Raw genomic sequence first — 25767 nt, forward strand, 5'->3', positions numbered from 1 at the left:
GTCACATTAGCTATCCTCCAGTCATCTCGTACATAAGCAGATTTAAATGATAGGTTACATACCACAATTAGTAGTTCTGCAACGTCACATTTGAGTTCCTTCAGAACCTACCATCTGGGCCTGGTGATTTATTACTGTTTAATTCATCAATTTGTTCCAAAACCTCCTCTAATGACACCTCAATCTGAGACAGTTCCTCAGACTTGTTACCTAAAAAGAATGGCTCAGGTTTGGGAATCTCCCTCACATCCTCAGCTCTGAAGACTGATGCAAAGAATTAATTTAGTTTCTCCACAATGGCCTTATCTTCCTTGAGTGCTCCTTTAGCATCTCGATCATTCCGTGGCCCTACTGGTTGTTTAACAGGCTTTCTGATGTACTTAATTTTTTTGTTATTACTTTTTGAGTCTCTGACTAGCTGTTCTCCAAATTCTTTTTTGGACTAAATTATATACTGTGACAAAGTTCCTCCTCTGCCTTGGTAGGTCCTGCGCTTATTGGCAGATTTGCTCGCCTCAGAGGTTTATGGCAGCCCTCAGTTTGGCCACTTTCGTGGCTCAAATCTGCCATTCACTCAGTTAGCCTTATCCCTGGCCAGCATGGGGAAGAGGAAGAACAACAATCCCAGAAGTCTCTGCTGATCTACCTAGTGGATCGGGGAACAGGCCAGAGACCTTCCCCTCTGGTGGAACCCACAGTCCAGGTCAACTCCTCCAGTATCAAGTAGGGAGTTGGGGGGATGGAGGGATGGGGGGAACCCTGGTCCACTCTCTACTCCGGGTTCCAGCCCAGGGCCCTGTGGATTGCAGCTGTCTACAGTGGCTCCTGTAACAGCTGCGTGACAGCTACAACTCCCTGGGCTACTTCCCCATGGCCTCCTCCAAACACCACCTTTATTCTCACCACAGGACCTTCCTCCTGACGTCTGGTAATGCTTGTACTTCTCAGTCTTCCAGTAGTACGCCTTCTCACTCTCAGCTTCTTGTGCCTCTTGTTCCCAGCTCCTTGCATGCACCACAAACTGAAGTGAGCTCCTTTTTAAACCCAGGTGCCCTGATTAGCCTGCTTGTCTTAATTGATTCTAGCAGCTTCTTGATTGGCTGCAGGTGTTCTAATCAGCTTGTCTGCCTTAATTGTTTCCAGAAAGTTCCAGATTGTTCTAGAACCTTCCCTGTTATCTTACCCAGGGAAAAGGGACCTACTTAACCTGGGGTTAATCTATCTGCCTTCTATCACTCTCCTGGAGACATCTGGCCTGACCCTGTCACAATATTTATACTTCACTTTCCAGAGTTTATGCTCCTTTCTAGTTTCCTCAATAGAATTTAACTTCCACTTTTTAATGGATGCCTTTTTGCCTCTGTTTCTTTTACTTTGTTTAGCCACGGTGGTGCTTTTTTGGTCCTCTTACTATGTTTTTTAGTTTGCACCTGTAGGGCCCACACACAGGGACTTACAGTGCAGTACTCTGGTGCACGCTGATACACCGCTGAATCTGATCTGTGATCTGAACTGTGGTATAGTGGAGATAAGACAAGAGTCCTCAGAAAGCAGGGATACCAGGGTTAAGTCAGGACTATCTAACAGTTTGTCTACAGATAGACACTCAGGAAAATTAATCCAAATTAATTAAAGATGTGAATTTAAAAAATGGATTTGTTAAATTGCATTGGATGGAGTATCCCCTCTCTACCATGCGGAGCACCCAGCGGTCCGAAGTGATATGGGACCATGCATGGTAGAAAGGGGATAGTGAGGAAAAAAGATAAGGCGGGGTGGATCCAGTTCTTGCTCTGGTGAGCCGTCCTCAACCACCCCTTCAAAAGGCCTGTCTCTGGCCAGAAGGAGGCTTGTGTTGGCCAGAGTATTGGCCTGAGGTCAGGTGCGGCCTTTTCCTGCTGCTCCTATTCCTCCTCCAGGAACTGTCCTGACGATTCTGTTGGTAGAAGCTCAGAGGAGGTTGTGGCCTGAAGTGCTTCCACTGAGTGGCGGGAATGTGTAGGCCCAAGGATTTGAGGGTGGCTCTAGAAAGCTTTCAGGCTATGTAGCCTTTTATCTGTCTTCTCGGCAAACAGTCACACCCTCAAAGGGGAGGTCCTGTATGGTCTGCTGGACCTAGCATGGGAGACCAGAGACCTGGATCCAGGAGCCCCTTTCTCATGGCCACCCCTGTAGCCATGACTCTCGTGGTAGCATCAGCACTGTCCACCACAGCCTGGAGGGAAGCTCAGGAGGTTAGCTTGCCCTCTTCAACCAAGGCCGAAGACTCGGCACGGGAGTCTAGGGGGAGCAGCTCCGTAAATTATGCCATTGCCACACAGGTATAATAAGAGTACCGCCTGACAACAGCCTGTTGGTTGGAAATATGGAGCTGAAAGCCACCCATACAATAGACCTTTCTCCCGAAAAGGTAGAGTTTTTTTTAGCCTCTCTGTTTTTGGGAGAGGTGCCTTGGAAGCCTTGCCGATTGCACTGATTGGCAGCGTCCACAACAAGGGAATCAGGTTGTGGGTGGGAATATAGGTGTTTGTAGCCCTTAGAGGGCACAAAGTATCGCCGTTTGTTGCGCTTGGCTGTGGGTAGCAATGAGGCTGGGGTCTGCCACAGGGTCTTGATAGTGCCCGCAATGGTTTTTATGAGCAGCAAGGCAATCTGAGAAGGTCCAGAGGGTGCGAGGATATCCACCATGGGATCAGAATCCTCAACTACCTCCTCTGCCTTGATGTCCAGACCCTGGGCAACCCAACACAGCAACTGCTGCAACCCCCTATTGTCTTCAAGCCCCAGCACTATGACAGTGCCTGCCAGGGCTTTGTCCAGCAACAACAATGAGGAGGCCCCCGAAAAAGGCAGCTGATCGCTGCCGTCAGCAGCCAAGGGGGCCTGTGACTCCAGGAGGTCCCAGGTGGGTGCCGACGTGGACAGCGCCATGCCCCTCAGAGCTGGGGCTGCAGATGACAGTACTGGTGCTGCTGTCAGTGCAGGAGCCGCTGCCGGTGAAGGAGCCAAAGTCTAAGCCAGTGTCAATGGTGTTGACACAGGTGATGGCTGCTTAGTGGCTGGTCAATTGACCGGAGGTGGAATAAAGGTGGCTGAAGCTACCAACACTGCCGCTAAGTGGGACCCCTGGCTCCTTCCCTGGCTCTGGTGGAAGGTCCAGAGAGGCCAGAAGGGCCACTGTGATAGGTTCTGCCATTGCGATGGCCATCGTGCTGGGTAAGCCCGTCTATCCTGCCGCAACCTGGACCTCCTGCTCCTGGACTCTGACTCCAAGGTCTCCAAAAAAGAAGACCACAGAGAAGCTGTACTTTGGGGAACCGATTGTTGGGAGCTCGGGGACTGACTGGGCTCTCTCCCCGGAGGAACTGGTGCCGGAGGGTGCCATGGAGAAGGAGAACGTTGGGACATAGTCAGCTTCCCTCTTGATTGCACCTGGTGCTGGGGTGGTGCCAGCGATGCCGGTGACTCCTCTGTGCTAGGGGGTGCTGTGAGGCGCAGCAAGTCCTGAGCAGCCTCAAAAGCCTCCGGTGTCGAGTGGAGAGGCAGTTGCTGGCCACTAGGGTCCAGCAAGTGCAGCGGGCCCCAACTCAACTGCCTTGCCTGGGCAGGAGTCGACGCGGCCCCGCCTGGGGTCTGGTGCTGTGGCCCAACTGAGGCCTCACAGTCTTCGGCTCCTTGGGTCTGGCCCAGGGAGAACGATCCCTCTCCAGCTTCTTTTTCTTCTAAGGCACCAGCAACTGAGATCGGTGCCTGCCCCAATTGGCCGCAGGAGGAGCCATACCGGTGCCGAGCATCTCGGGAACAGTCATTTCTTGGCACAAATTCCCAGGATGATGGTACTGGGGCGCTCTGCATTGACAATGACATGCTGTGTGAGGGGGTCCCCTGACCCCGGGGCCAAGTGGGGGCAGAGAGCTGCCTCTATAAGGAGAGCTTTGAGCTGCTGTTCCCTTTCTTTAATAGTTCTGGGGTGGAACTCGTGGCAAATCTTAAACCGGTCCTTTTGGTGACCTTTCCCTAGGCACCTTAAACAAGAGGCATGAGGGTCACTCTTTGGCATGCTCTTAGTGCAGACCTCACAGGTTTTAAACCCTGGGGACCGCGGCATACCATGGCTCTGGGGAGTTGGGAGGGTGTGTGTAAAAAACCCCAACTACCTACTATACAAAAAAACTTACTAAAGATGAACTATGGCACTTGACAGGGAGTGATGTGTACCAGTGCTGGTGAGGACAGGCTGGAGCTACCAGTATCACCAAAGCTAGGAAATAGCCTCCTCTTCGGAAAGTCTAGGACGTGAGGCATACCGCTCTCAGTTCTCGGACACTGATGTGGAGAGTGAGTTCCACCTGAGACCAGAGGCCTTGAGTCACCTGATTGGAATTGACATGAATAAGCACTCGAAGAAGAAAGCAGGGATACCAGAGTTAAGTCAGGACTATCTAACAGTTTGTCTATACACAGACACTCAGGAAAATTAATCCAAATTAATTAAAGGTGTGAATTTAAAAAACAGATTCGTTAAATTGCATTAAGTCTCTGTGTGGATGCTTTTCTTCAGAATTAAAGTGACCTTAATTTGGCACAAAAGTGAATTAAGCTAAACCAAATTAAAGCCACCTTAATTTTGAACAAGAGCATCCACATAGGGTTTTAATGCAATTTAAAGGTGTGAATTTAAAGTGGGTTAGTTAATTTGGATTAATTTTCTTGGGTATCCCTATGTAGACAAGCCCCAAATCTTCAGGGAAGTGATAAGCGTAAGTAAGAAGATAGGTATGTAAACCTTTTGTTATTTTTACCGTTTTGTTTTGGAGAAGCTGTCTACAGTCACTGCTTTCATACAGAGGACATGCCCAAAGGAAAGCATCTGGCAGGTGCCAAACCCTGTTGGGTCCTGCCGCCTGCCAAGGAACCAGTCTAAAACGGGGCTGAATCATGGGATTCTACTCTGAGAAGTGGAAGTGCTGCTCCTGGAACCATGACATGCAACAACCCAAACCCTCCAGACTAGAATTTATACAAGACACAAGATAACCTGTAGATGGGTTAGTGAAATCAGGATAGATCAGATTCCCATGTCAGGATCAGTGCATTTTACTTAGAGTACACCCACCAAAGAAAGGAAGGTGAGAAGCAAACAGCTAAGGGGGCTCCAACTGCGTTCCTTGTTCTTAGAAATGGCCATTTGTTGACATTTCCCTCCAGAAGGCACTATCCATAGCCACACCCTCACAGGTCACTAGGAGGGCATGGGATGCTAAGCTTCCATGTTTAGCTAGAGCCTACCTGAACCAGCAATAGCAGCTTTCAGAGACTCTTCATTCTTTTTGCGCAGCTCCATCGTCTCCTGCTGCAATTGCTTCATCTTTTCCAGCTCCTGCTCCTCTGTGCTCTTTAGCTTGCCAGAAAGATACTTCCTCCTGAAAGATTGAAGTACGTCAGAAAGGTAAAAAGAGGAGTTGTGATGCATGGCCAGAAAGGGTTAAATATCCTGCAAAATAAGTAACCCTCAAATGACATGTGGAGGGATGATGTTTGGGTGTATTTACATATATATGAGTAGGGTCAACGATGTAATCAACTGTCCCTGTCTATGCTGTATTCTGATAGTCCAGAGATCAAAAGAACATCCTAGCATTTAAATTAATCAAACATGGAATATCCTGGTATTCATCTTTCTTTGAAATGTACTCTGAATGGTGGAGGAACAAGCAAATGGCCTTATGTTAATTTGTATAGCTAAGTACTAGTGATAGACTCCCTTCATCCTAATTACCTTTTGTTCCCAGAGGAAATCCCAACTTGTCAAAAAAGGACATTAAATTGTATAAAAGATCCTTGGGTACTGATACTGTCATCTGAGATCTGCTTAGGCTTCATCAGGGGAAGTTTGAGTCGCAAGACTGAGGTCCCATTTATGCTGGTACACCCTGAATACGATATTTGGGCATCGGACTATAACCTATGAACTATTTCTAAAAGAACTCTTTGCAACTACAAAGCTCAGCATCTCTGCAATGAATCTAAATCTTACGAATTGAACTCATGTCTATGTATATTGATCTTTTAACTATACTCTCTCTCTCTCTTCTCTTTTTTAATAAATTTTAGTTTAGTTAATAAGAACTGACTGTAGCATATATTTGGGTAAGATCTGGAATATTCAATAACCTGGAAGGTACTGTGTCCGATCCTTTGGGATTGGTAGAACCTTTTCTTTTATATAATGAAATAAGATTTTCAAAAATCATCATATTTGACTTAGGTACCTGGATGGAGGCCTGAGGCTGGATCCTTTAAGAGAACTGTGTTGTTTGGACTTCTGAGTAACCAGTAAGGTAATAAAGAAGTTGTTTTATGCTGTCTTGGAACATTTAAGTGTTGGAATATCCACCAGCTTTTGGGGAATTGTCTGCCCATTCTTTGCAGCTCACCCTAATTGAGTGACCACAGCTGGCCCCCACTAGCACCCCAGTCACAGGAGTGAACAACTTCCACAAGTTTACAGGAAGTTTACCTGCTCCTCTTCAGCAGCCTGAGGAGATACGAACCCTTGCCAAACCTCTATGATCTCAACAAGCATAACTTCCCATTTATATTTGATATTGCACTCCCACCTCACAGACACATCAAGTGAAGAGCTACAGAGCAGAGTTGTAACTTCAGTGCAGAAGTCTAACTCTCAAGTTCCAGAGACACTGTTCAACAGAGTAAAGCCTAAATTTCTGGTTAACTACAGTCTTTGATTTTGTATCTCGAGGAGTACACATACAGCTAGTTGGGCACCTAGAGGCTACCTCCTCATTTGTACTGGAGGGTTACTGCATGCTTGCTCAGAACACTTGTGGGCACACTGCCTCTCCCACCCCCAATATAATAGTAAGACTTGAGACCACAAGGTTTCCTTAAATGGTCATATTTTAAAATTACAGCTACTAGCACAAAAGAGGTTGTTTCCATTCACAGGAAAGCTACATACTTCAGCATTGTTGGTGTGGTAGGCATGGTCAGCTTGCCCTTGGATCTGGCTGGGGAGAGTTCAGTGCTCTGGGAGTGATCTCTGTTCATTGATACTTCAGTCATTCTCTCTCTACTGCTAGAGCTACAGTAACAAAAATAGATAAAGATCAACACAAAACTGAGCAAGCCATTCCTGGATGCCGGTGTTTTCAGTGCAACACTGGTTCTAGCTGTCACTAACATGCACTGGACATCCCAAACACCTAGTGAATTCACTAGTCATCTGAAGATAACCCAAGGAAGAACTTACCTGGCCATATACCATGGCACAGGTGGTCTAGTTTTCCCTGGTACTCTGTTAAAGCTGCAGAAGGAAAGACTAATTACTGAAGTTTCAGAATGTAGCTTCTCCTTCTGGAATGGGCTCTGATGTAGGTACTGTCCTCTGTTAGGTGGAGAGAGTAATTTCTGAGGCATACATCCCATCCTGTGACAACTGCACTAGTGTATTGTTTTCTTGATCCAAAGTTTCCTAGCATATAGTGGAGTCACATTTAAGCTGAATCTGAGAAGCATTCTCTTCTCCTAGTCTAGAATTGTTCGACTCCATCCTCACTAGTAGCATGAATCAAGTTTAAAGACAGTTCACAGAAGCACTGGGCCCAGAGTGATAGGGATTAAGAAACTCAAAGTTATATCACTCACTATATCTCCTCCTCCCGCCCAGCATTCCTCCTCAAATTTGTGGGGGGAAAAATAAAACACAAACAAAATGACTGGATTCATTTGTTATGGAATTAGTATCATGAACCAGGTCTTCATCACCTCTACCTAAGCCTGCAAGTCCACCTCATCTAGGCTGAAGCCTATCAGAAGCATGGTCTCTAAGTAATTCGAGAGATAAATAGCAGCACTCCCACCACCCAGCCTCAAGCAGGACTTTGGTGATGTACATTTTCTGTTTCTTGGTGGGTGGATCATCTTCCTTTTTGATGGAGGTGACATTGCATCTCTCTGCTTTGACTTTGGCCTGACGTTTGCGTTGCTGGGCATTCTTCTGTTGTGCTGACAGTCTTCTGGATACCCTCCTGCAGGAAAGAACAGTGTCAAGTCTCTCATGCAGTCTTTGGGAAAGACAGTCAGTTCCACATAGTGTATTTCAGTATCTGCTGGAAAGAGTCACTGAAATCCAGACAGCACTACATACAGATATGATTCAGAGGAGACTAACAGCAGCTAATTGTTACACTGCTAATTGGAAACCTAAATCACTCCTGTTATTTGTATTATGGTGCAAAGCCACCTTGCGCATCTAGGTTGCAAGTCTGAACTCAGCCTCACTCAGCAGAAACTTCTGAGTATCACCATCAGCAAAGGGACTTTTACAGCCTCAGTCCAATTCCAGATATCTACACATCCTGGAAGTCACCAGCACAGCTGGCTATCTCAACCAACAGGTATGAAACTGAACTACCTTCTTACCCCTACAGATGGGGCCTCCGGGTTAGGAAATCGTCACATTGACAGAATAGCACAGACAAGCTCACACAGTGCTGTATATGGCGGGTTAAGCTGATGTCAGTCTCCAGTTCTATCTATATGGAACCACTCATGAAGAGTTGAGACTGCTATGCCATCGTTGCCCACCTAGCCCAGAACACAGCTTGGACATGCTGCTGCTGAGGGTCATCACGAGGCCTCAAACTGAACTTGGTTAAGCTGACAAGCATTCTTACCGTTGAGAAGCTCCTGAAGGAGCAGGAGGTGAAGCATCATTTGAGGGGACTCTCCAGGCTGCTAGAGAAACAACAATATTCTGTGGTCTCAGCATTGCCTGTGCCATTTCTCCTGCCTCTGTCTCATGGTTTTCACCTAATTGGGTGAAACAGGGAAGTTAGTCTCTGCTTTTGAACAGGTTAAGGCTATGGCTACACTAGACATCTTACAGGGGCACAGCTGCACCTGCGCTGTTGTAAGCTCTCTAATGTAGCTGCTGTAGCTGACGGGAGAGCTCTCCTGTCGACTTAATCCACCCCCAACGAGCAGCAGTAGCTATATTAGCGGGAGGAGCTCTCCTGCTGACCTAGTGCTGCCCACACCAGCGCTCAGGTCAGTGTAATTTACATCACTGGGAGGTGGCTTATTCACACCCAAGTGACAAAAATTATACCGATATAAGTGGTAATGTAGACATAGGCTAAAAGAGAGTAAAAGAAAATACCACATGAAAGCTTGCTAAATGAGAATAGACTAAGGTGGTCCTGTACAGAACAGACTGAAGGGCCGCCCCTTCCCGCCCCCTCCCAACATTTTCAGAGACTGAGCCTCAGGAGATGTTAGTACGCAACCACAGAGATAGTTTAGAAAGCCAAGGGCTTATGTTTATAGATATTATAGCAGACCATCAGGAAACGTAGACACACCATACACACCACCCTTGTCCTAGGGAAAAAAAGGACACAGGGATTTTAATGAAAAAAATCAGACCTATGAGTTTGGTCTCTGAAATATGTAAGTTTTTAGTTCTCTTTTCTGCAACTTAAGACAAAGATGCCTTATCTAGTTTAACTTTTGCCAACCGTTAGTTATTATAAGAACTTATTGTTTCAAATCCTTCCCGCTACATTTTAGTAAGCCTTGTTTTACAAAGAATTCTGCTGTTGAGTGGGATTTTCACATAGTTCTCTCTCTCTGAGAAAAGCATCCCAGTTTCCTGGGAAGACACCTAAAGGATAAAGAGTTCTGAAACACGGATACTCCACGCCTGTCTTGGTCCAAAGAGCATGGGTGCTCCCAATAAAGTGTGCTGCAAGTGGCTCCGGCAGGTAACTCTTAAGGGGGAAACGTAGAGGATACAGAGATGGAGGCGAATCTATTGGTGGCATTTCCCCATCAGCAGGGGAGTAATATTAACCCAGGAAAGTGTGTTTATAAGGTGACAAATGGGTATGGTGTCTTGTGCAGATGTAAGATCCTTTATAAAAAGTTCACCAGGTTTTGAGTTGACACCATCTCTAGCATTAGAACCCAACTGGAGACTGTGTAAACAAACAAGAGGAAAAAGTTAAACGTAGAACCCCAGAAGCAAGAGTTTTTGAGAGACCTCTCTAAATTGGACAGTAGAGAGGCATGACCGAATACAAAGTCTGGTGAGAAGACAAATTTAAGAAGGCAGGAAGAAATTTCACACATCTCCAGAGTGCATTTCTAAACTTTACTCGTGAACTAGCAAGTCTGCAAGTGTACTAAGACATGTCTGTCATATCTTTCCAAGAAGGCCATAACAAGCTCACAGAACCATGCTGGACTAAGCCATTATGCCCCTTAGCACCAATGCCTCTCAACTTCTAGTGGATGGAGGTTATTTTTTCAGAATTGTGCCAACTTACTGGATTTCACCATTGGTGAAACAATAGCTTGAGGAAGATTAGCCTTTGAAGAGGCAGGCTTGTGCTGCAAGAAAGTTGCCACATTCTCTGCAGGAGGGACATTCTCTGAACTGGCTTTCAGATCTGTGAAAGAGTAAACACTGTCAACACACTCTATATTAAGCATTTGTAACAATACCACATGGTATACAAGTAATTATGATGTTCATTAAGCCTGTCATCATCAACTCACTAGTTCTGATCAGGGATAGCATTTTACTGTACTTGGGTTTTAGACATGTCATTTACTGCATAATTCAACATAACCTACTTGCTGTAGAAGTCAAGCCTAACGCAAGAGAGTTTCCCAGGGCAGGGACATTTTCTTTTCCCAAAGCCTCACCTCAGCAGAAAGCAGACACCATAGTCTCCCAAACGCTAAGATACTTACCAAACCATGAATCTACACTCTGCACGTCATCATCATTCAAAGTCCTGAAGTTGATGTAGGTAGTTTCTGCATCATAGGAATAGGAAGACTGTGGATGAGACATTTTCACCGCAGTCTTGTCCCCAGCAGTCTGTCACATGTACAACCACAAATCAGTTTTAGACTAATCACTGGAAAAAAGTTTTAAATTTAGGTTATTTACTCTAAATCACAGTAGGACTTGTTACTGCTCCACACAATGGTGGAAATGTTAGACCCTGAAAGTCACCAGTATCAAGCATCTCTAGAGATGGAGGACAGAATGCATCAAACAGGACTCCTACTTGGGCTCAGAAGCACTAGGTACTATTGCAACTGCACAGAGCATCTGTATCTACTTTTCATGTCAAATTAGAACAGTGGTTTATCTAAAGTTTGTTGCCCTCTTATTATAAAGCTCTAGATTCACATGAAAGAATCATGCCACACCCCTGAATATAGAAATTGCCCCTGAACATTGCTGAATGGCTAACACTTCGGGGACAAGCCCAGCCACGGTTCCATCCACAGAAGTTGCGAAGGAAGATGCTGAGTGTTCTACCAGTGTTGACCCTAGCTCCTGCAGAGGGTCTTCCATTTGTTGGATCAATGTTAGTAAGTGTCTAAAGCTTAGATTTTAAGATGATACCACACCTAGTCCTCCAACTGTCCTCTTTCATCCACATAGCCTCCTGGCTGCCGTACAGATGAAGAGAATAGGTCTCTACTACTCTATTCCCTCTCCCAGTTTGTTCGGGAGGAATGTACAGTTTCACAATTCCACAGAGGATTCTGAACAGCAGTGCAACACTATAGTCTTGTTAATTTAAATCTACTGCTGCTGCTGGGCAAAACCAAGAGCAGCAGCTTTAGCACTGTAGTTGTTTAGAGAGTCAAATAAAAATCATGGCATCAGGTCACATTGAAAGTTTTGCAGCTGTAATGGCTAGAAGCTTATTTTGAATGGAAAGTTTAAGTTCTGCAAAAAGTGATAGCTTTGCTGTGCACCCGCCTACCCCACCAACCACACGTGGTAGGGAGATCTTCCCATTCACTGCTGGCAAACACATTTTTCAAGTTGTGGTCCTTAGTCTGATCAAGAGAAATCTTCTATGCTTTAGTGTAGCCTTCATAAGCAACTTGGGAGTTCTGCTACCATCTTATTATATTAAGCACCTCCATAAAAAAGGACTCTCAGCAACATTAATCACTCAGTACAACCACACCTTTGTACAATGAATGTTTAATTGCAATACTACAGAAACAGACAAGTGCACTAAGCAACAATGCAGCAATGTCTCTTTATTTAAGCATATATACAGGATGGCAATGTAAACCCATGGAGAATGCCACATCACTGCCCTCACAAGTTTGTCCATGTATGCAGAATGCCAACAGCAGACCTTATGGTTAGTCAAAGAAACACTGACAGACAGAAAAAGTAGTCCTAACTTTAATTACAATAAAAGTTGGAGACATGATACAACACTTCAAGTTTAAGTGCCAATATTAGGACATGTCTACGCTGGCAGCGTTATAGCGCCGCTCAGAGCGCGTTGAAGGGAAACCGCTGTTGTATGTTCAGACTGTCAGCTGCCTGCGCAACACTTATGGCACTTGCAGCCATATTCAGAGCGGTGCTCTCTGGGCAACTAGCCCAGAGAGCACCTCTTTCTCTTATGCCGCTAAGACTTGTGGGAAGGCAGAGGAGGGTCGAGGGGCATCCTGGCTCCTGTCCCAGTGATGCATTGCTTCGCATTCCCAACAATCCCTGTGCTTCCGTCCGCATTTGGCGCCATCTTTCAACGGTCTGTGTACTGGGTGCCCTGCCTCTTTTGGGCTGCAGGAATGGATCCTGAACTGTTGACCAGTATGCTGCTCACTCTGACCAACACATCATGAGTGGCAGTGGAGTTATTCCTTAAACTACAAAAGCAAGAGAATTGTGACTTATGCATAGTACCTAAGACATGAGATGGCTTGTGGCATTCATGGAGGTGCTGACCACAGTGGAACGCTGCTTTTGGGCTCGGGAAACAAGCACCGAGTGGTGGGATCACATCGTGATGCACGTCTGGGATGACAAGCAGTGGCTGCAGAACTTTTGGATGAGGAAAACCACATTCATGGGACTGTGTGATGAGCTCGCCCCAGCCCTGCGGCGCAAGGACAGGAGAATGAGAGCTGCCCTGCCATCGGAGAAGTGCGTGGCGATTGCACCACGGAAGCTGGCTACTCCAGACTGCTACCGATCGATCGCTAACCTGTTCGGAGTGGGAAAGTCTATTCATGTTGACGGAAGTCTGCAGGGCCGTTAATCGCATCCTGCTCCGAAAGACCATGACTCTGGGCAACATGCGTGACATTGTATATGGCTTTGCACAAATGGGCTTCCCTAACTGCAGAGGGGCAATAGATGGGACGCATATTCCAATTCTGGCACCAGACCACCTTACCACCGAGTGCATTAATCACAAGGGGTATTTCTCAGTGGTTCTCTAGGTGCTTAAGGATCACCGTGGGCATTTCACAGACATTACCGCAGGCTGGTCCAGAAAGGTGCATGACGCACACATCTTCCGGAACACTGGCCTATTCAGGAAGCAGGGACTTTCTCCCCAGACCAGAAGATCACTGTAGGGGAAGTCAAAATGCCCACTGTGATCCTGGGAGACCCCACCTACACCTTAATGCCATGGCTTATGAAGCCATACACAGGGCAACTTGACAGCAGCAAGGAGCGGTTCAACAACAGGCTGAGCAAGTGTAGAATGACTGCTAGCGTGCTTTTGGCCATTTAAAAGCCTGCTGGCGCTGCCTCTGTGGGAAGTTGGACCTGGCCAAAGACAATATTCCTATGCTTATAGCCACATGCTGTACGTTCCATAATATTTGTGAAGGGAAAGGTGAAAGCTTCACTCAGGGCTGGGCCGCAGAGGCTCAGCGCCTAGAGGCTGAGTTTGAACAGCCAGAGACCAGGACTACTTGAGGGGTGCAACATAGGGCCATAAGGATCAGGGATGCCCTGAGGGAGCAATTTGAAGCTGAAAGTCACTAATATCTGCTGCTCTGCTGGGAGGGCAGTGCTTGTAATGCTAGGAGGTGATTGGTGCAGATGATGCAGTATGTGGGTTTAACAGAGTTGTATGCTACTTTGCAGGGCTCTTTTTACTTTCAATTAATAGAATAAAGATTGCTTTCAAACCAACACAATCCTTTTATTAAAAACAACAACCAGAGGAGAGAGTCAAACAAAACAAAAACAAAACCACATCAGCAGTGAGGGGAATGGGGGAAGCGAAGGTCCCAGGAGAGGTGGGGTCCTGGGACGGCTAAAGATTTGTGTATGTCCAGGGATCACATCCAACCTTCTCCTTTGGAGTACAGTGCAACAGGTACTGTACTTCAGCAGGGCCAAACTGCAGAGGGATGGGTGTTGAGTGCAGTGAGTAGTGGGAGTCCGCAGTGCTGGACTGGGGGGGCGGGCGCACAGGAGAGGACTGGAATACCACAGGTATAGACCGGAGCCAGGAGGTTGATAACAGTGTGTTCGCGGTGTCTGGGGGGGGAGCATGGGAAAGAGTTTTGTGACAGCAGCTGCAGGGGAGGACAGGCATGGAGCTGCTCAGTTTGCAGAGCTAGTATCGCCTGGAGCGTGTCTGCTTGGCGCTCCATAACCTTTTAGAGCTGCTCTGTGGCTTCATTCTGGCTTGCTGCATTCTCCTTTCGGTCCCTCTTCTCACTGTCCCACCACTCCTTCAAATTCCTGTTTCTTGGCTGTTGAGTGCATCATAACATCACACAGAAAGTCCTCCTTAGTTCTTCTTGGCCGCTTTCTAATTCTGTGCAGCCGTTCAGCCACTGATAACAAAGAGGGAGGCTGGGCTCCCAAGGTCATCTCTCTGAAGTTTAAATGCAACATTTTACAGAAGCAGTAATGTTTGCAACACACAGAACAGGGATTTAAAACACAACCAGTACTCACACACCTGTCACTAACTGACTGACCCCAGGCAAGCACACATGAGCCTCAAGACCCCCCAAATGGTGAGTAGCCACAGGGGAAATCAGTCTTCCCGGACCCTGCTGTACACTGGGCACGTGGGGAGAGCCAGCACTGTACGGTGGGCCTGATAATCATTCCTGTCCCCACACTTTCCACAGTGGCGTGGGAAAGTTACCGTTAATGGGGCAAGAAACAAAGCAGCTCTACCGGAGACCTTGCGGCAGCGGATTGCAGCAGACCTTGCGGCAGCGGCGGGAGGCAGTATCGCCACAAGAGTTTCCTGGAGATCTCTGAGGTAGATTTCTGTGAGGTGAGGGAGTCAACCAGCAGCCTATGTCGCTGCTCAGACTAAGCATGTGGTAGGAGACAAGCCTGCTTTCTGCAACCCTCCTTCCCCCAACAACTTGCTTCTGCGATTCCCAAAATCAAATCCACTTACCAGGGGCCTCCTCTCCTGTTTGCACTTCGCCAACATCAGACAGCTGAGACTGGCTAGCCTCCTCTGGGGTAGAAAAGAGCTCCTGGCTGCATGCATCTCTGACCTCAGTCATCCTCTGCCTTTGGGTCCCCCTCCAAGATTTCCTCCTCCTGACTCGGTCCACTCTCAACTGGCACGTGAGCCACCGAAGTATCCACAGTCGTCTTCGCAGTGGAGGTGGGGTCACCACCGAGTATCACGTCCAGCTCTTTGTAGAACCAACAGCTCGTAGGCCCAGCACTGGAGCAGCAGTCTGCCTCCCATGCCTTGTGGTAGGCATTCCGCAGCTCCTTCCCTTTGATCCTGCACTGCAATGTGTTCCGGTCATGGCTCCTTTCCGTCATGCATCGTGAAATCTGTCTGTAGGTATCATAATTCCTACAGCTGGAGCGCAGCTGGGACTGGACAGCCTCTCCCCAAATGCTGATGAGGTCCACCAGCTCGCCATTGCTCCATGCAGGGGATCGCCTAGTGCATGGAGCAGGCATGGCCACCTGAAAAGATGTGCTGAGACCACTGCATGCATCACTGAGCAAACAGGAAGGGGACTTTCAAAATTCCAAAGGAATTTACGGGTCGGGATGACAGCTGACCACCTGAGGGCAGGGCAGTAGAGTTCAAACAGATGACCAGAGAGGCGAGAACAGGCATTGTGGGACACCTCCTGGAGGCCAATTGCAGTGCTGTAATCGACCACGGTGTCTACACTGGCACCGCAGCGCTGTAGGCCTAGCACAGAAAGCTGTACGCCTCTCGTTGGGGGTGGTTTTTTGTAGTGCTGCAACTGCGCAGTTTCTGTGCAGTAAGTGGCTTGGTAGTGTGTATACCTCGCAAGTTACTGCGCAGAAACTTGCCAGTGTAGACAGGGTCTTAGAGACTCTCGGATATAAGAGTAATCCAAGAATGAAGTTACAATTACTTACATTGCAACCATTTAACATTTTGCACACAAGATATTTGGTCCTTTCATCAGAGCTCGTAATGCAAACTTTAAGACAATATGTATGCTGCAAGAGAAATATTTTGGCCGGGGGGGGGAGGGGGTTGCGCGCAGCGGCACTGGAAACCATACTGCAAACGGCTGCATAAATGAACACAACCACTTCGGAGGCAGGCGATATTCTTGATCGCCAGAAGCTGAACAGAATAGTTCACTGCTTAAACAAGCCAGGCATGTTTCAGTCCAGAGCAGTTTATATATGCCTAAAAATGGTTGGCTCCCTTCAGCAGGAAGGTTTGTCTGGGTATAAATCAGAGTACTATTAGCAGGTGCCATTGTAATTTACAACTCATGGACCCTCCCTTCCAAAATTTGCTGCATACTTGAGAAACCTCCAGTCCCCCTAACATAGAAGTGCTGTAGCTAGGGAGAAAGTTGTCATTAGAGAAGAGTCAGCTACATGATTGTGGAAATGTCAGGGCAAGAGCTTAAAAAACTGATAAGAGGCAAGCAGAAAAGAAAGCCATGGCCAAAACCAACTGTAACTGAGCTCAAGACATGGCTGGAATCGGAGGCCTTCCTGCCCCTCTTAATCAGGATTGGGTTTCTGTCAACACTACTAACTTTTTTTTTTTTTTTAAATCAAGTGCGTCATCTGCATTCTTCCCTCTCCAAACAAGCCAATCTGCCAAACTGGAGCACCAGGCATCAAATTTCACAAATATTTGTACCCACTGCAAGATTCCAGTGTCAGACTGCTGTAAAGTTAACAGCTCACTGTGAAGACAAGTTACTTCTGTTCTTACTGTGAGAAATCTAGAGAATGTTGCCTGATAATGGGGAGGCAGTTCCCGAATTAGGAGTATGCTTATGTTCTGCAAATGTATGTGGTTAAGAGGATGGTCAGACAAGCATTAATAAAGTGGGAACGTTACCCCAGTTGTACATAGTGCACTACACATTTCTTAGAAAGCTAGCACGGAGCTGGCAATTAGACTCCAATAAGACGGAGATACGCCATTTCCTTATCTAACAGTTTGCTCAGATTGACATTTATAGGTCTCTTCTCCCATTCCTCACACTCCGCATCCATTCTCCAACCAAGTCAGATTTATAGCAGAATAGTAGTTTACTAGAATAGCATCTCAGAGTTGTGCACATCAGTTTGAGCTCTGGACTCTGCCATTTGAGTCTAGGCAGATTATGGAATTTAAGATGACTTGACAACTCCTTAGAAACGGTCATTCTAGTATTTATAACCAAGATGAGTTTAGTCAGTTTGTGGCTTATATACTTGTATACTGTGCAAGGTGCTGATATGCATTTTGAAATCCCAGGTACACTGATTAACCAAAACATCTGACCAGAGGAGTAAAGGCTGGCATCCCACCTCAATTTTTCCTGTAATACATTGTTAAATAGCAGAATAGGACAAGTTCTTCTCCCATATGATCTGCACTGGGAAAGTGACCTGCTGACACCATTTTCATCAAAGGACAGTTTTTCTATGGTGCCAGGCATGGGGCACATCTACTTTGCCAAGTTCTCACTCTGGCTGTGCTCAGCTAGTTGACCAACATATGCTGCATGTGTGAAGGACAAACATGGTTAGTTACAGAACTGCACTTCATAGAGTACATAAAGGACAAGAGTTTAAGTGGTCAGTTTCTGTTCAGACTAAGGGCTTTTCTATGCATGGAGTTACTCCTGGAATAAGAGTGTCAACACATAATTATTCAGAATAAGGTTGCCTTGGAGTAAGCTAAACTGGAACAAGGCACTCTTACTCTGGAATAAGAGTGCCACAATTATTCAAGAGTAACCCTTGCGCTTTAAAATTTACAACCAAACCTAATCCAAAATAGTTTTCAAGCATAGACAAGCCCTAAAATCAACCAGAGATGTACCCAACTTTCCAAAGAACTAATGAATTACATATAACACGAGCACGCAGGGACAAAATTAGAAAGGCCAAGGCACAAAACAAGAACAAGAAAACATTCTATAAATACATTAGAAGCAAGAGGAAGACCAAGGACAGGGTAGGCCCATTACTCAATGAGCCGGGGGGGGAGAGAACAACAGAAAATGGCAGAGGTGCTTGAGGACTTCTTCATTTTGGTTTTCACCAAGCAGCTTGATGGTGATTGGACGTCTAACATAGTGAATGCCAGTGAAAATGAGGTAGGATCAGAGGCTAAAATAGGAAAAGAACAAGTTAAAAGTTACTCAGACAAGTTAGATGTCTTCAAGTCACCAGGGCCTGATGAAATGCATCCTAGAATACTCAAGGACCTGACTGAGGAGATATCTGAGCCATTAGCAAATATCTTTGAAAAGTCATGGAAGATACGAGACATTCCAGAAGGCTGGAAAAGGGCAAATATAGTGCCCATCTATAAAAAGGGAAATAAGGACAACCCGGGGAATTACAAAGCAGTCAGCTTAACTTCTGTACTGGGAAAGATAATGGAACAAATAATTAAGCAATCAATAAACTCATGGATTTTTACAAAGTTCAGTAGCCAATGGCCTCAGATATTTTTGAGCATATTTGCCTACTTTAACCAGGGAAGCAAGATCTGGGCTTTGGTTCTCAACCTGCGGCCCAGTCAGCACATAGCTGTGGCCCATGTGACATTCTCAGGGCCATACAGGTAGTATTGGATGTAGCCCACAAAAGGTAAACAGGTTAAGAACCACTGGATTAGAGCATAAGGAACAAAGAATCACTGTGCTCAGTTTTCATAATAAGCAGGTACACATCTCTTCAGATTTTAGAATAGTCTAATATTGGATAGACTTAAGTTTGTCAGTAAAGACAAGACTCTCTCTCTTATGGAGAGCCAGAACTGTTCTTTGTTCCAGACTTTGTAACCAGAGTGTTTCTGAATTTCAAGACTCATCAACATCAAACATGCATAGCCTATCGAGGACGACTGTGCCAACCAGAAAGACCACAAATGATGATACAGCAAGAGGCATCGTGTAGTAAATTTCCCAGCTGTGGCTCAATCCTGCAAATGCATGAATCTCTGGGGCTGCCCCCGGGCAATACCAGGTAAGGTCAGGATATGCACCTCTTTGTGCATCAATAGACAGTTTGAAAGCGGTGTGATGGGGTGTTTTTGTCCATTCTGGCAACATGGCCAAAAAGCATCCAACACTGCTTTTGAATGAGAGTGACTGAAGGAAGACCAGATATTTTTTTAAAACTTGTGTCTTGACACGTACCTTGTGTTAGTAACTTGTTACATTGCTGTCACATCACAGTGCCTTTCAATAAATAATGGAATAAGCCTTAAAATCCCTACAAGATCTTATTATTCAATTTTACAGATGGGAAGACCAGGACAAGGTAAGTAACTTGCCCGACTGAGACACTTTCTCAGGGCGCGTAGTGTCATCTGGTTACCCCCTGCCTCGAGTGTGAGGGAGTCTATCTTGTGGCAGCTCTTGTACAGCACTACTCTACCACTCAAACCCTCTTCTCAGGACTCTGCCAGTCCTATTTTGCTTTGCAGGTTAACACAAGATATACCCCTATCCCTGAAGGGCATTCTCCCTATAGCATCCAGCCCCATCACTGGACACTCAAAACTTACTAGTTAAGCTTTTGCCAAGAGACAGTATACATTACTCCTAGGGAAATTCTGCAGGACTGCACACCCGCAGAACCCCCCACCCCGAATACCTGTGCTTCCCTGCAGAAAATGGCAGGAAAGAAAAGGGAAGACGCAAGGCGGTTTGTGGGGCGGGGGGGGGGGACTTGACCATACATGCCCTTTTTGGGGGTGATTGCCTACCCCAAACAGAGGCGAGGCATGGGGGGGGGGCACACGGGGTTACTTGCTGCTAGCCCCCTGCCCATTTCTGCAAGCGCAGAACTGCCCAGCTGATGGACTCCCCTGACTCTGCAGCTGAACTCTGCCTCCTAGTGCCAGTCGTGCACCCCTTCTGCACGCTAGAAACCTTCAGGTTTTCTGTGCAACAGTGAGTGCCTGCAGTGGAGCTAGGTAAGGGGGTGTGGGGAAATGAGGGAAGGGGGGAGCGAGGAGAATGTGGGGAGGGGGATGAAATGGGGATAGGGGAATTGGGGGGGCCCCCGCGGGAGAAGCAAGAGCCCAGCATGTGGCATCCCCTCAGCAGCAGCAGCTGGGGCTTCCCTATGAACCAGGTCAATCGAACCCTCACCCTGACAATCCCTCCCCCGCCCCTCCCCTGCATACACACACACCTGGACCCAAACTCCACTGAGCCCCAACCAGCTGCACCTGGACCCCCCCCCCAGACCCTCCCCGCCAATCCCCACCTCCATGCACCCCCCCCCCCCGAGCCCCCTCTCTCCACACCCAGACCCCCCCGCTGAGCCCCAACCACCTTCACCTGGATCCCCTGCCCAGTCCCACTGCTCCTGCACCCAGAAACACCCCCCAAATGAGCCCCATGTGCATCCAGGTATCCCACTGAGCTGCCTGCACACAGACTGCCCCATGCAGAAACCTCTCACCCCACATCTGGATCCCCCCCATGCTAAGCCCCTCCACACTTGGATCCTGCTGGGCTGAGTCTACCCACTCACACCTGGTGTACCTGGCCAGTGGTGCTGGAACAATTTTTATAGTGGGGGTGCTGAGAGTCATTGAACCAAACTGTAAACCCTGTACATAATGGAAACCCCTTCAAGACAGGAGTGCTGCAGCACCCACCACATCCCAAGTTCCAGCACCTGTGTGCCTGGCACAGAGAGGCAGGGCCCCAGGGTGTTTATGGGACAGACCCGGCCCTTGCACTGTGTCAGGGTCGGGTGCAGCCTCACTGCCCAGTCCCTGTACCAGCGGAGGTAGGGGCTTCAGGGTGATCTCCTATCTCAGTGCGGCCAGTGACCTGTGCTCCCCACTGCCATGCTGAAGCCACATTTATTGACAATTTTAAAATATTGTGCACATAATTTTTTTTTTGGGGGGGGGGGGCGCACACAGAATTCCTTCAGGAGTAATATATAGAGCTAGACGCTTACACCTTGAATTTCACACTTTGCTTAGTACCACAGCACTGAGGTGTATTTAACATAAGACAAGAATAAAAGTTTAAGTGATACAGAGTAAGGATAACGGAAACTGAACTGGATACAAACAAAACAGAAGTATGACATAGTTTCTAGAGACTAAAAAGTAACTTAGGCTACCATCCTTGCCTAAAGCAGTTTCTCTCCATCAAACTCCTTCGGCAGAGCATGCCTGTTTTCAGTCAAACCAAGCAGGAGCCATTTCTTCAAGAATCACCCCCCTCCGCCAGGGAAATGGCCAGTGTTCCTCAGTGAATCAGATCACGGGGTGTTGTCTTTGCACCCCATTACAGTACAGTAAGCCTCTTAAAGGCATTCCCACTGCTTGTTCTCTAGTATGTTGACACCATGTTGCTTTCTCATCCCCATGTTAATTTGTTTTTCCTGTTTACTTCACCTGCAAATGTAGCTCCCATTGTATTTGGCTCAGAATGCTTAATTTATGTATGACTAGAGCCCTACCAAATTCACAGTCCATTCTGGTCAATTTCACAGTCATAGGATTTAAAAAATCCTAAATTTCATTATTTCAGATATTTAAATCTGAATTTTCATGGTGTTGTAACTGTAGTGCTCCTGACCCCAAAAAGGGGTAATGGAGGGGGTTGCAAGGTTATGGGGGGGGGGGGGGGTCGTCGTGCTATTGCCAGCCTTACTTTTGTGTTGCTGCTGGCGGTGGCGGCACTGCCTTAAGAGCTGGGTGGCCAGAGAGCAGCAGCTACTGACCAAGAGCCCAGCTCTGAAGGCAGCACCACAGAAGTAAGGGTGGCATGGTATTGTATGGCTGCCTCTACTTTAGTGCTTCTGCCTTCAGAGCTGGGCCCTTGGCCAGCAGCCGCCACTCTCCAGCCACGCATACTTCTGCGCTGCTGCTGGAAGTGCTACCTTCAGAGCTGGGTGCCTGGCTTTTTGGCCACCCAGCTCTGAAGACAGCGCAGAAGTAAGGGTGGCAAGACCACAACCCCCTACAATAACCTTGAAACCCCCACCCGGCCTCCTTTTGGGTCAGGACCCCCAGTTTGAGAAACGCTGGCCTCCCCTGTAAAATCTGTACAGTGTAGGGTAAAACTACACAAAAGACCAGATTTCACGGTCTGTGACATGTTTTTCATAGTCATGAATTTTGTAGGGCCCTACGTATGACAGAGAGATAACTACCCTTCCCTCTGGTCTGGAAGAAACTGGTTTCTCCCTTTGACTGGTTACAGACTTTAAAGCATAATACAGTAGGTATACATCATTCCTCATAGCGTTAATATATACAGGTAACAATGATACTAATGATCAGTGCATTACTAGTTTTTACTGATAAGTCACAACATTCTTTACATATAAATAATAGGACAGCAATGTGTTAGGTGTAGTGAGTTTGGCAGGCCCCATAGAAGTTGCTGACACTACAGTGAACCCTTTGCCAATTGGCACTGAGGGGTTCAATGCCATCCGGGAATTCTATGGCAGAGCTGCTACTGCAGTTCAACTCGACCAGTGGTTCTCAAACTTTTTTTTTCGCAGACCACTTAAAAATTGCTGAGGGTCTTGAGGGACCTCTTAATGATCTTTCCAAATGTTTGTACCAGTGTAAAGCGTTTTGGATAAAAGTGCTATATGAAAAAAAAAAAATACATTTTTTTTGTTCTACAAGTAAAAGCACATAACTCATTTTAATATCAGTAGTCTTACCTTTCTAATGCAATAGATGTGCCCTCTTCCCCCGCTGCAACAGCCCCTGAGCTGGGACTGGGAATAAGAGGTTGTCTCTCCCCATCTCCCTCACCGCAGCAGCCACAGAGCAGAGGCTGGGAAGGAGGGCCATCTTTCCCCAGCAGCCGCAGCCCTGGAGCTGGGGAAAGTCGCCTCTTTCTCTGGCCGCCGCAGCCCTGCACGTCCTAAATTCTCCCAACCCCCACTTCTCACCCCACTACCCCCTCCCACCTACCCCCTATTCTCCCACCATTCCCGCAACGCCACCTCCTCACATGACATGTGCATCTTCTCCAGGGTCCAGGCACCTAATGAATGGAACCACACCTGCGTGGGTCCACTAATTAGGTGGGTGGCCCTTTATTCTCTTGTGTGTGGCCACCCAGGCAAGCGCATCTTAGAGGGAACTATCCGTGGACCACCCGAATGGAGAGTGGTCTTCAGACCACAGTTAAAGAACCTCTGCACTAGACCTTCTTTTATGAGTTCTAGCCAAAAGAGAATGGCAAGTGCTCTATGACCACCAATTAAACACTATTTTAGAGTCCTGTGGTATCCCAAGAACAATACTGTGTTGACACCAGCATTGATGTTCAGAAGAGACAAGTCTAGCCATCAAGACTAGCTAGAAAATACCAAATACTACACCTAGAAGATTTCTATTAGTGAGTTATAAATAGCTTCTGATACCACACAAGCCCCTGGGTCCCCATGCCATTTCCCCCCCCCTAAAATACACATTCCTATTTTCAAAATTCTTTCCCCTCTTGTGTGAAAGCCATAATACATGTGCATGACAGCATTCTGCAAAGTAAGACTGGAAAATAAGAAATACTCCCGTAGTTTTAGGTTTTGCTTGTAAACCACATTTCTGTCTAAAATCTTTGGTTTAAGTTACCCTTCTAAAGGAGTTTAAGAATACGATAATCTAACTCATGAGTAGAGCTGGTTGAAAGTTTTCCAAGAAAATATTTTTCCATTGGAAAAATGTCAATTTGTTGATATAGAAACATTCCATTCTACAGGAATGTGTTGATTTTGACAAAATTATTTCTAAAATGACTTTTGAAATTCTCTTTTTAAACGTGCCTATGTTGTAACAAGAAAAATTACACAATAACACAACAAAAATAGAAAGCGTTTGTTCTTAATAGCTAAAGGAATCTACCTGTCTGATGCCAGATAAGTGTTTGTCTGTATATGTTTTGCTTGCAGTGGGACCCGAGTGCCACAGAACATGCTCCAAGAAGAAAGTCTGGGATATACACCTTAATACACTTAAAACTGCTTCACCAAACAAGCATATTCCACCAAAGAAGTAGATGGCATCGTAAAACAGGCTACCATGAGTCTCTGAAAGAACCTGCTCCAATACAGCAAAAACCCACCGATCACAAAACCCCTGCTTGTCAGCTACCACCCCACACTAAAACCCATACAGCATATCAAATAACGACAGGACATTCAGGAAGTGCTCCCCATCAAGGCAGACATCTTTCCCAAAACCCTTGTTCTGGCCTTCAAAGAACCCCACCCCCAAACCTCACCAGAAACCAGCGCCCCACGGACCAGGCCACCCCAGACCGGATGCAAAACCTGCAGCCACATCTCCACTCCTCTGACTGTTAACCCCCAACCCCCATTCTGATTTGGTCAAAACTTCGGCAAACGTGCCAGCTGAGTCAGGGCTGAGAGACGGGCCTGGACCCCCGCCCGCCCCTCCTAGCAGCAGGCACCGAGCTCAGAGCCAGGCACGAAGCCCGAGGAGCTGAGCTTCCCCCAGCTGCTCGCCCCTGCGCCCGCAAGGCGCGGGGCCCCCAAGACAGACACCCCCAGGGACCCACTAACGCCGCCCCGCCCCACAGGCGGAGACCCCCGCCGGGGAAGGAGCCCGCCGCGGGGGAGGCGGCCTAGGGCCTCATCCCCCCTGCAGCCCGGGACGGCGGGAAAAACCCGAGCCCTCGAGAGGCGAAGGGGCCCCGTTGCCCAGGAGCCAGCCGGGCCGAAACCCACCTACCACCGCTACCGCCAACCCCAGCCTCCTTCTGCTCGACAGTCTCCACCACACCGCTTAGCTCCGCCGTTAACGAGTTTGAACAACGGTCCCTAGTCCAAACTCACCAATCACCGCGGGCTGTCGTCCCCATCGACCGTGCAGATTGGACAAGTCGCGGGAAGGGGCGGGAAGAAGCCGAGTACCCGGATGAAAACAAGCCCGCCCTGCTCTCCTATGACACCAACTGCCATTACGGAGACTTCTGGAACATGTAGTCTCTAGACTGAGGGTGGTTTGCACGGCAGCCGAGCGGGGAAACCACACCTCCCAGAAGGCATCGGGAGCCGGAGTGCGTGGCCAATCCGAGAAGGAACTTTCAACGCTGGGGTTGAAGTGGCCAATCAGCTTTTAGTAAGTAAGGCGCTGTTTGACTACGTTCCGGGGGAGGGGCAATTGGTGTCCTTGGTGGCTGGAATATTCCATTGTGAATCCCAGAGGTAACTATGGAGGTAGGGCAGGAGACTAGAGGTGATACTGGCACATGGGCTATCCCCATACCCAACCCTTCCCCCAACTCAGTGGGGTGCCATGTCTCCCTTTCCTTCCAGCCCCTATTGCCTCCCACTCAGTGGGTCGAGCCACGTGATCTCCCCCAGCCTAGGGCCTTATGAAGGCTCAGACAGGGAACAGAGAGGAAGTTCCTAAGAAAAGGGCTTTCTAGGGAAGCAGGTGAGAGAATTCACTAGGAAAGAAAACGGGGGAAGGTTTCAGAGTA

At 47.4% G+C, this 25767-nt stretch overlaps 2 protein-coding genes across 13 annotated transcripts in view; one reads left to right on the top strand and one right to left on the bottom strand.

Moving 5' to 3' along the window:
* The window catches only part of TPX2 (TPX2 microtubule nucleation factor), a 38061-nt gene that overhangs the window by 9951 nt on the left and 2343 nt on the right, over positions 1–25767 (bottom strand). For 3 of the 12 annotated variants that reach the window (XM_037877296.2, XM_043527317.1, XM_043527321.1), the window contains 6 exons: positions 10783–10912; positions 10353–10475; positions 8700–8835; positions 7917–8051; positions 6983–7105; positions 5290–5423 (listed from right to left, as the gene is read on the bottom strand). In XM_037877296.2, coding sequence (XP_037733224.1) covers positions 5290–5423; positions 6983–7105; positions 7917–8051; positions 8700–8835; positions 10353–10475; positions 10783–10885 — 754 coding nt within the window. In that variant the 5' untranslated portion in view covers positions 10886–10912. Of the gene's footprint in view, positions 1–5289; positions 5424–6982; positions 7106–7916; positions 8052–8699; positions 8836–10352; positions 10476–10782; positions 10953–25009; positions 25261–25767 lie in introns of those variants that run through there. The other 9 variants (XM_043527320.1, XM_037877298.2, XM_027824963.3 and 6 more) reach the window with 7 other exon arrangements.
* Positions 25268–25767, top strand: part of BCL2L1 (BCL2 like 1) — a 35082-nt gene continuing 34582 nt past the window's right edge. Inside the window, exon 1 of the mRNA XM_043527323.1 lies at positions 25268–25403. The gene's annotated coding sequence lies outside the window, so the exon portion shown is untranslated. The remainder of the gene's footprint in view (positions 25404–25767) is intronic.

This window comes from Chelonia mydas, chromosome 13 (genome assembly GCF_015237465.2).
Source record: "Chelonia mydas isolate rCheMyd1 chromosome 13, rCheMyd1.pri.v2, whole genome shotgun sequence".
NCBI lineage: Eukaryota > Metazoa > Chordata > Testudines > Cheloniidae > Chelonia > Chelonia mydas.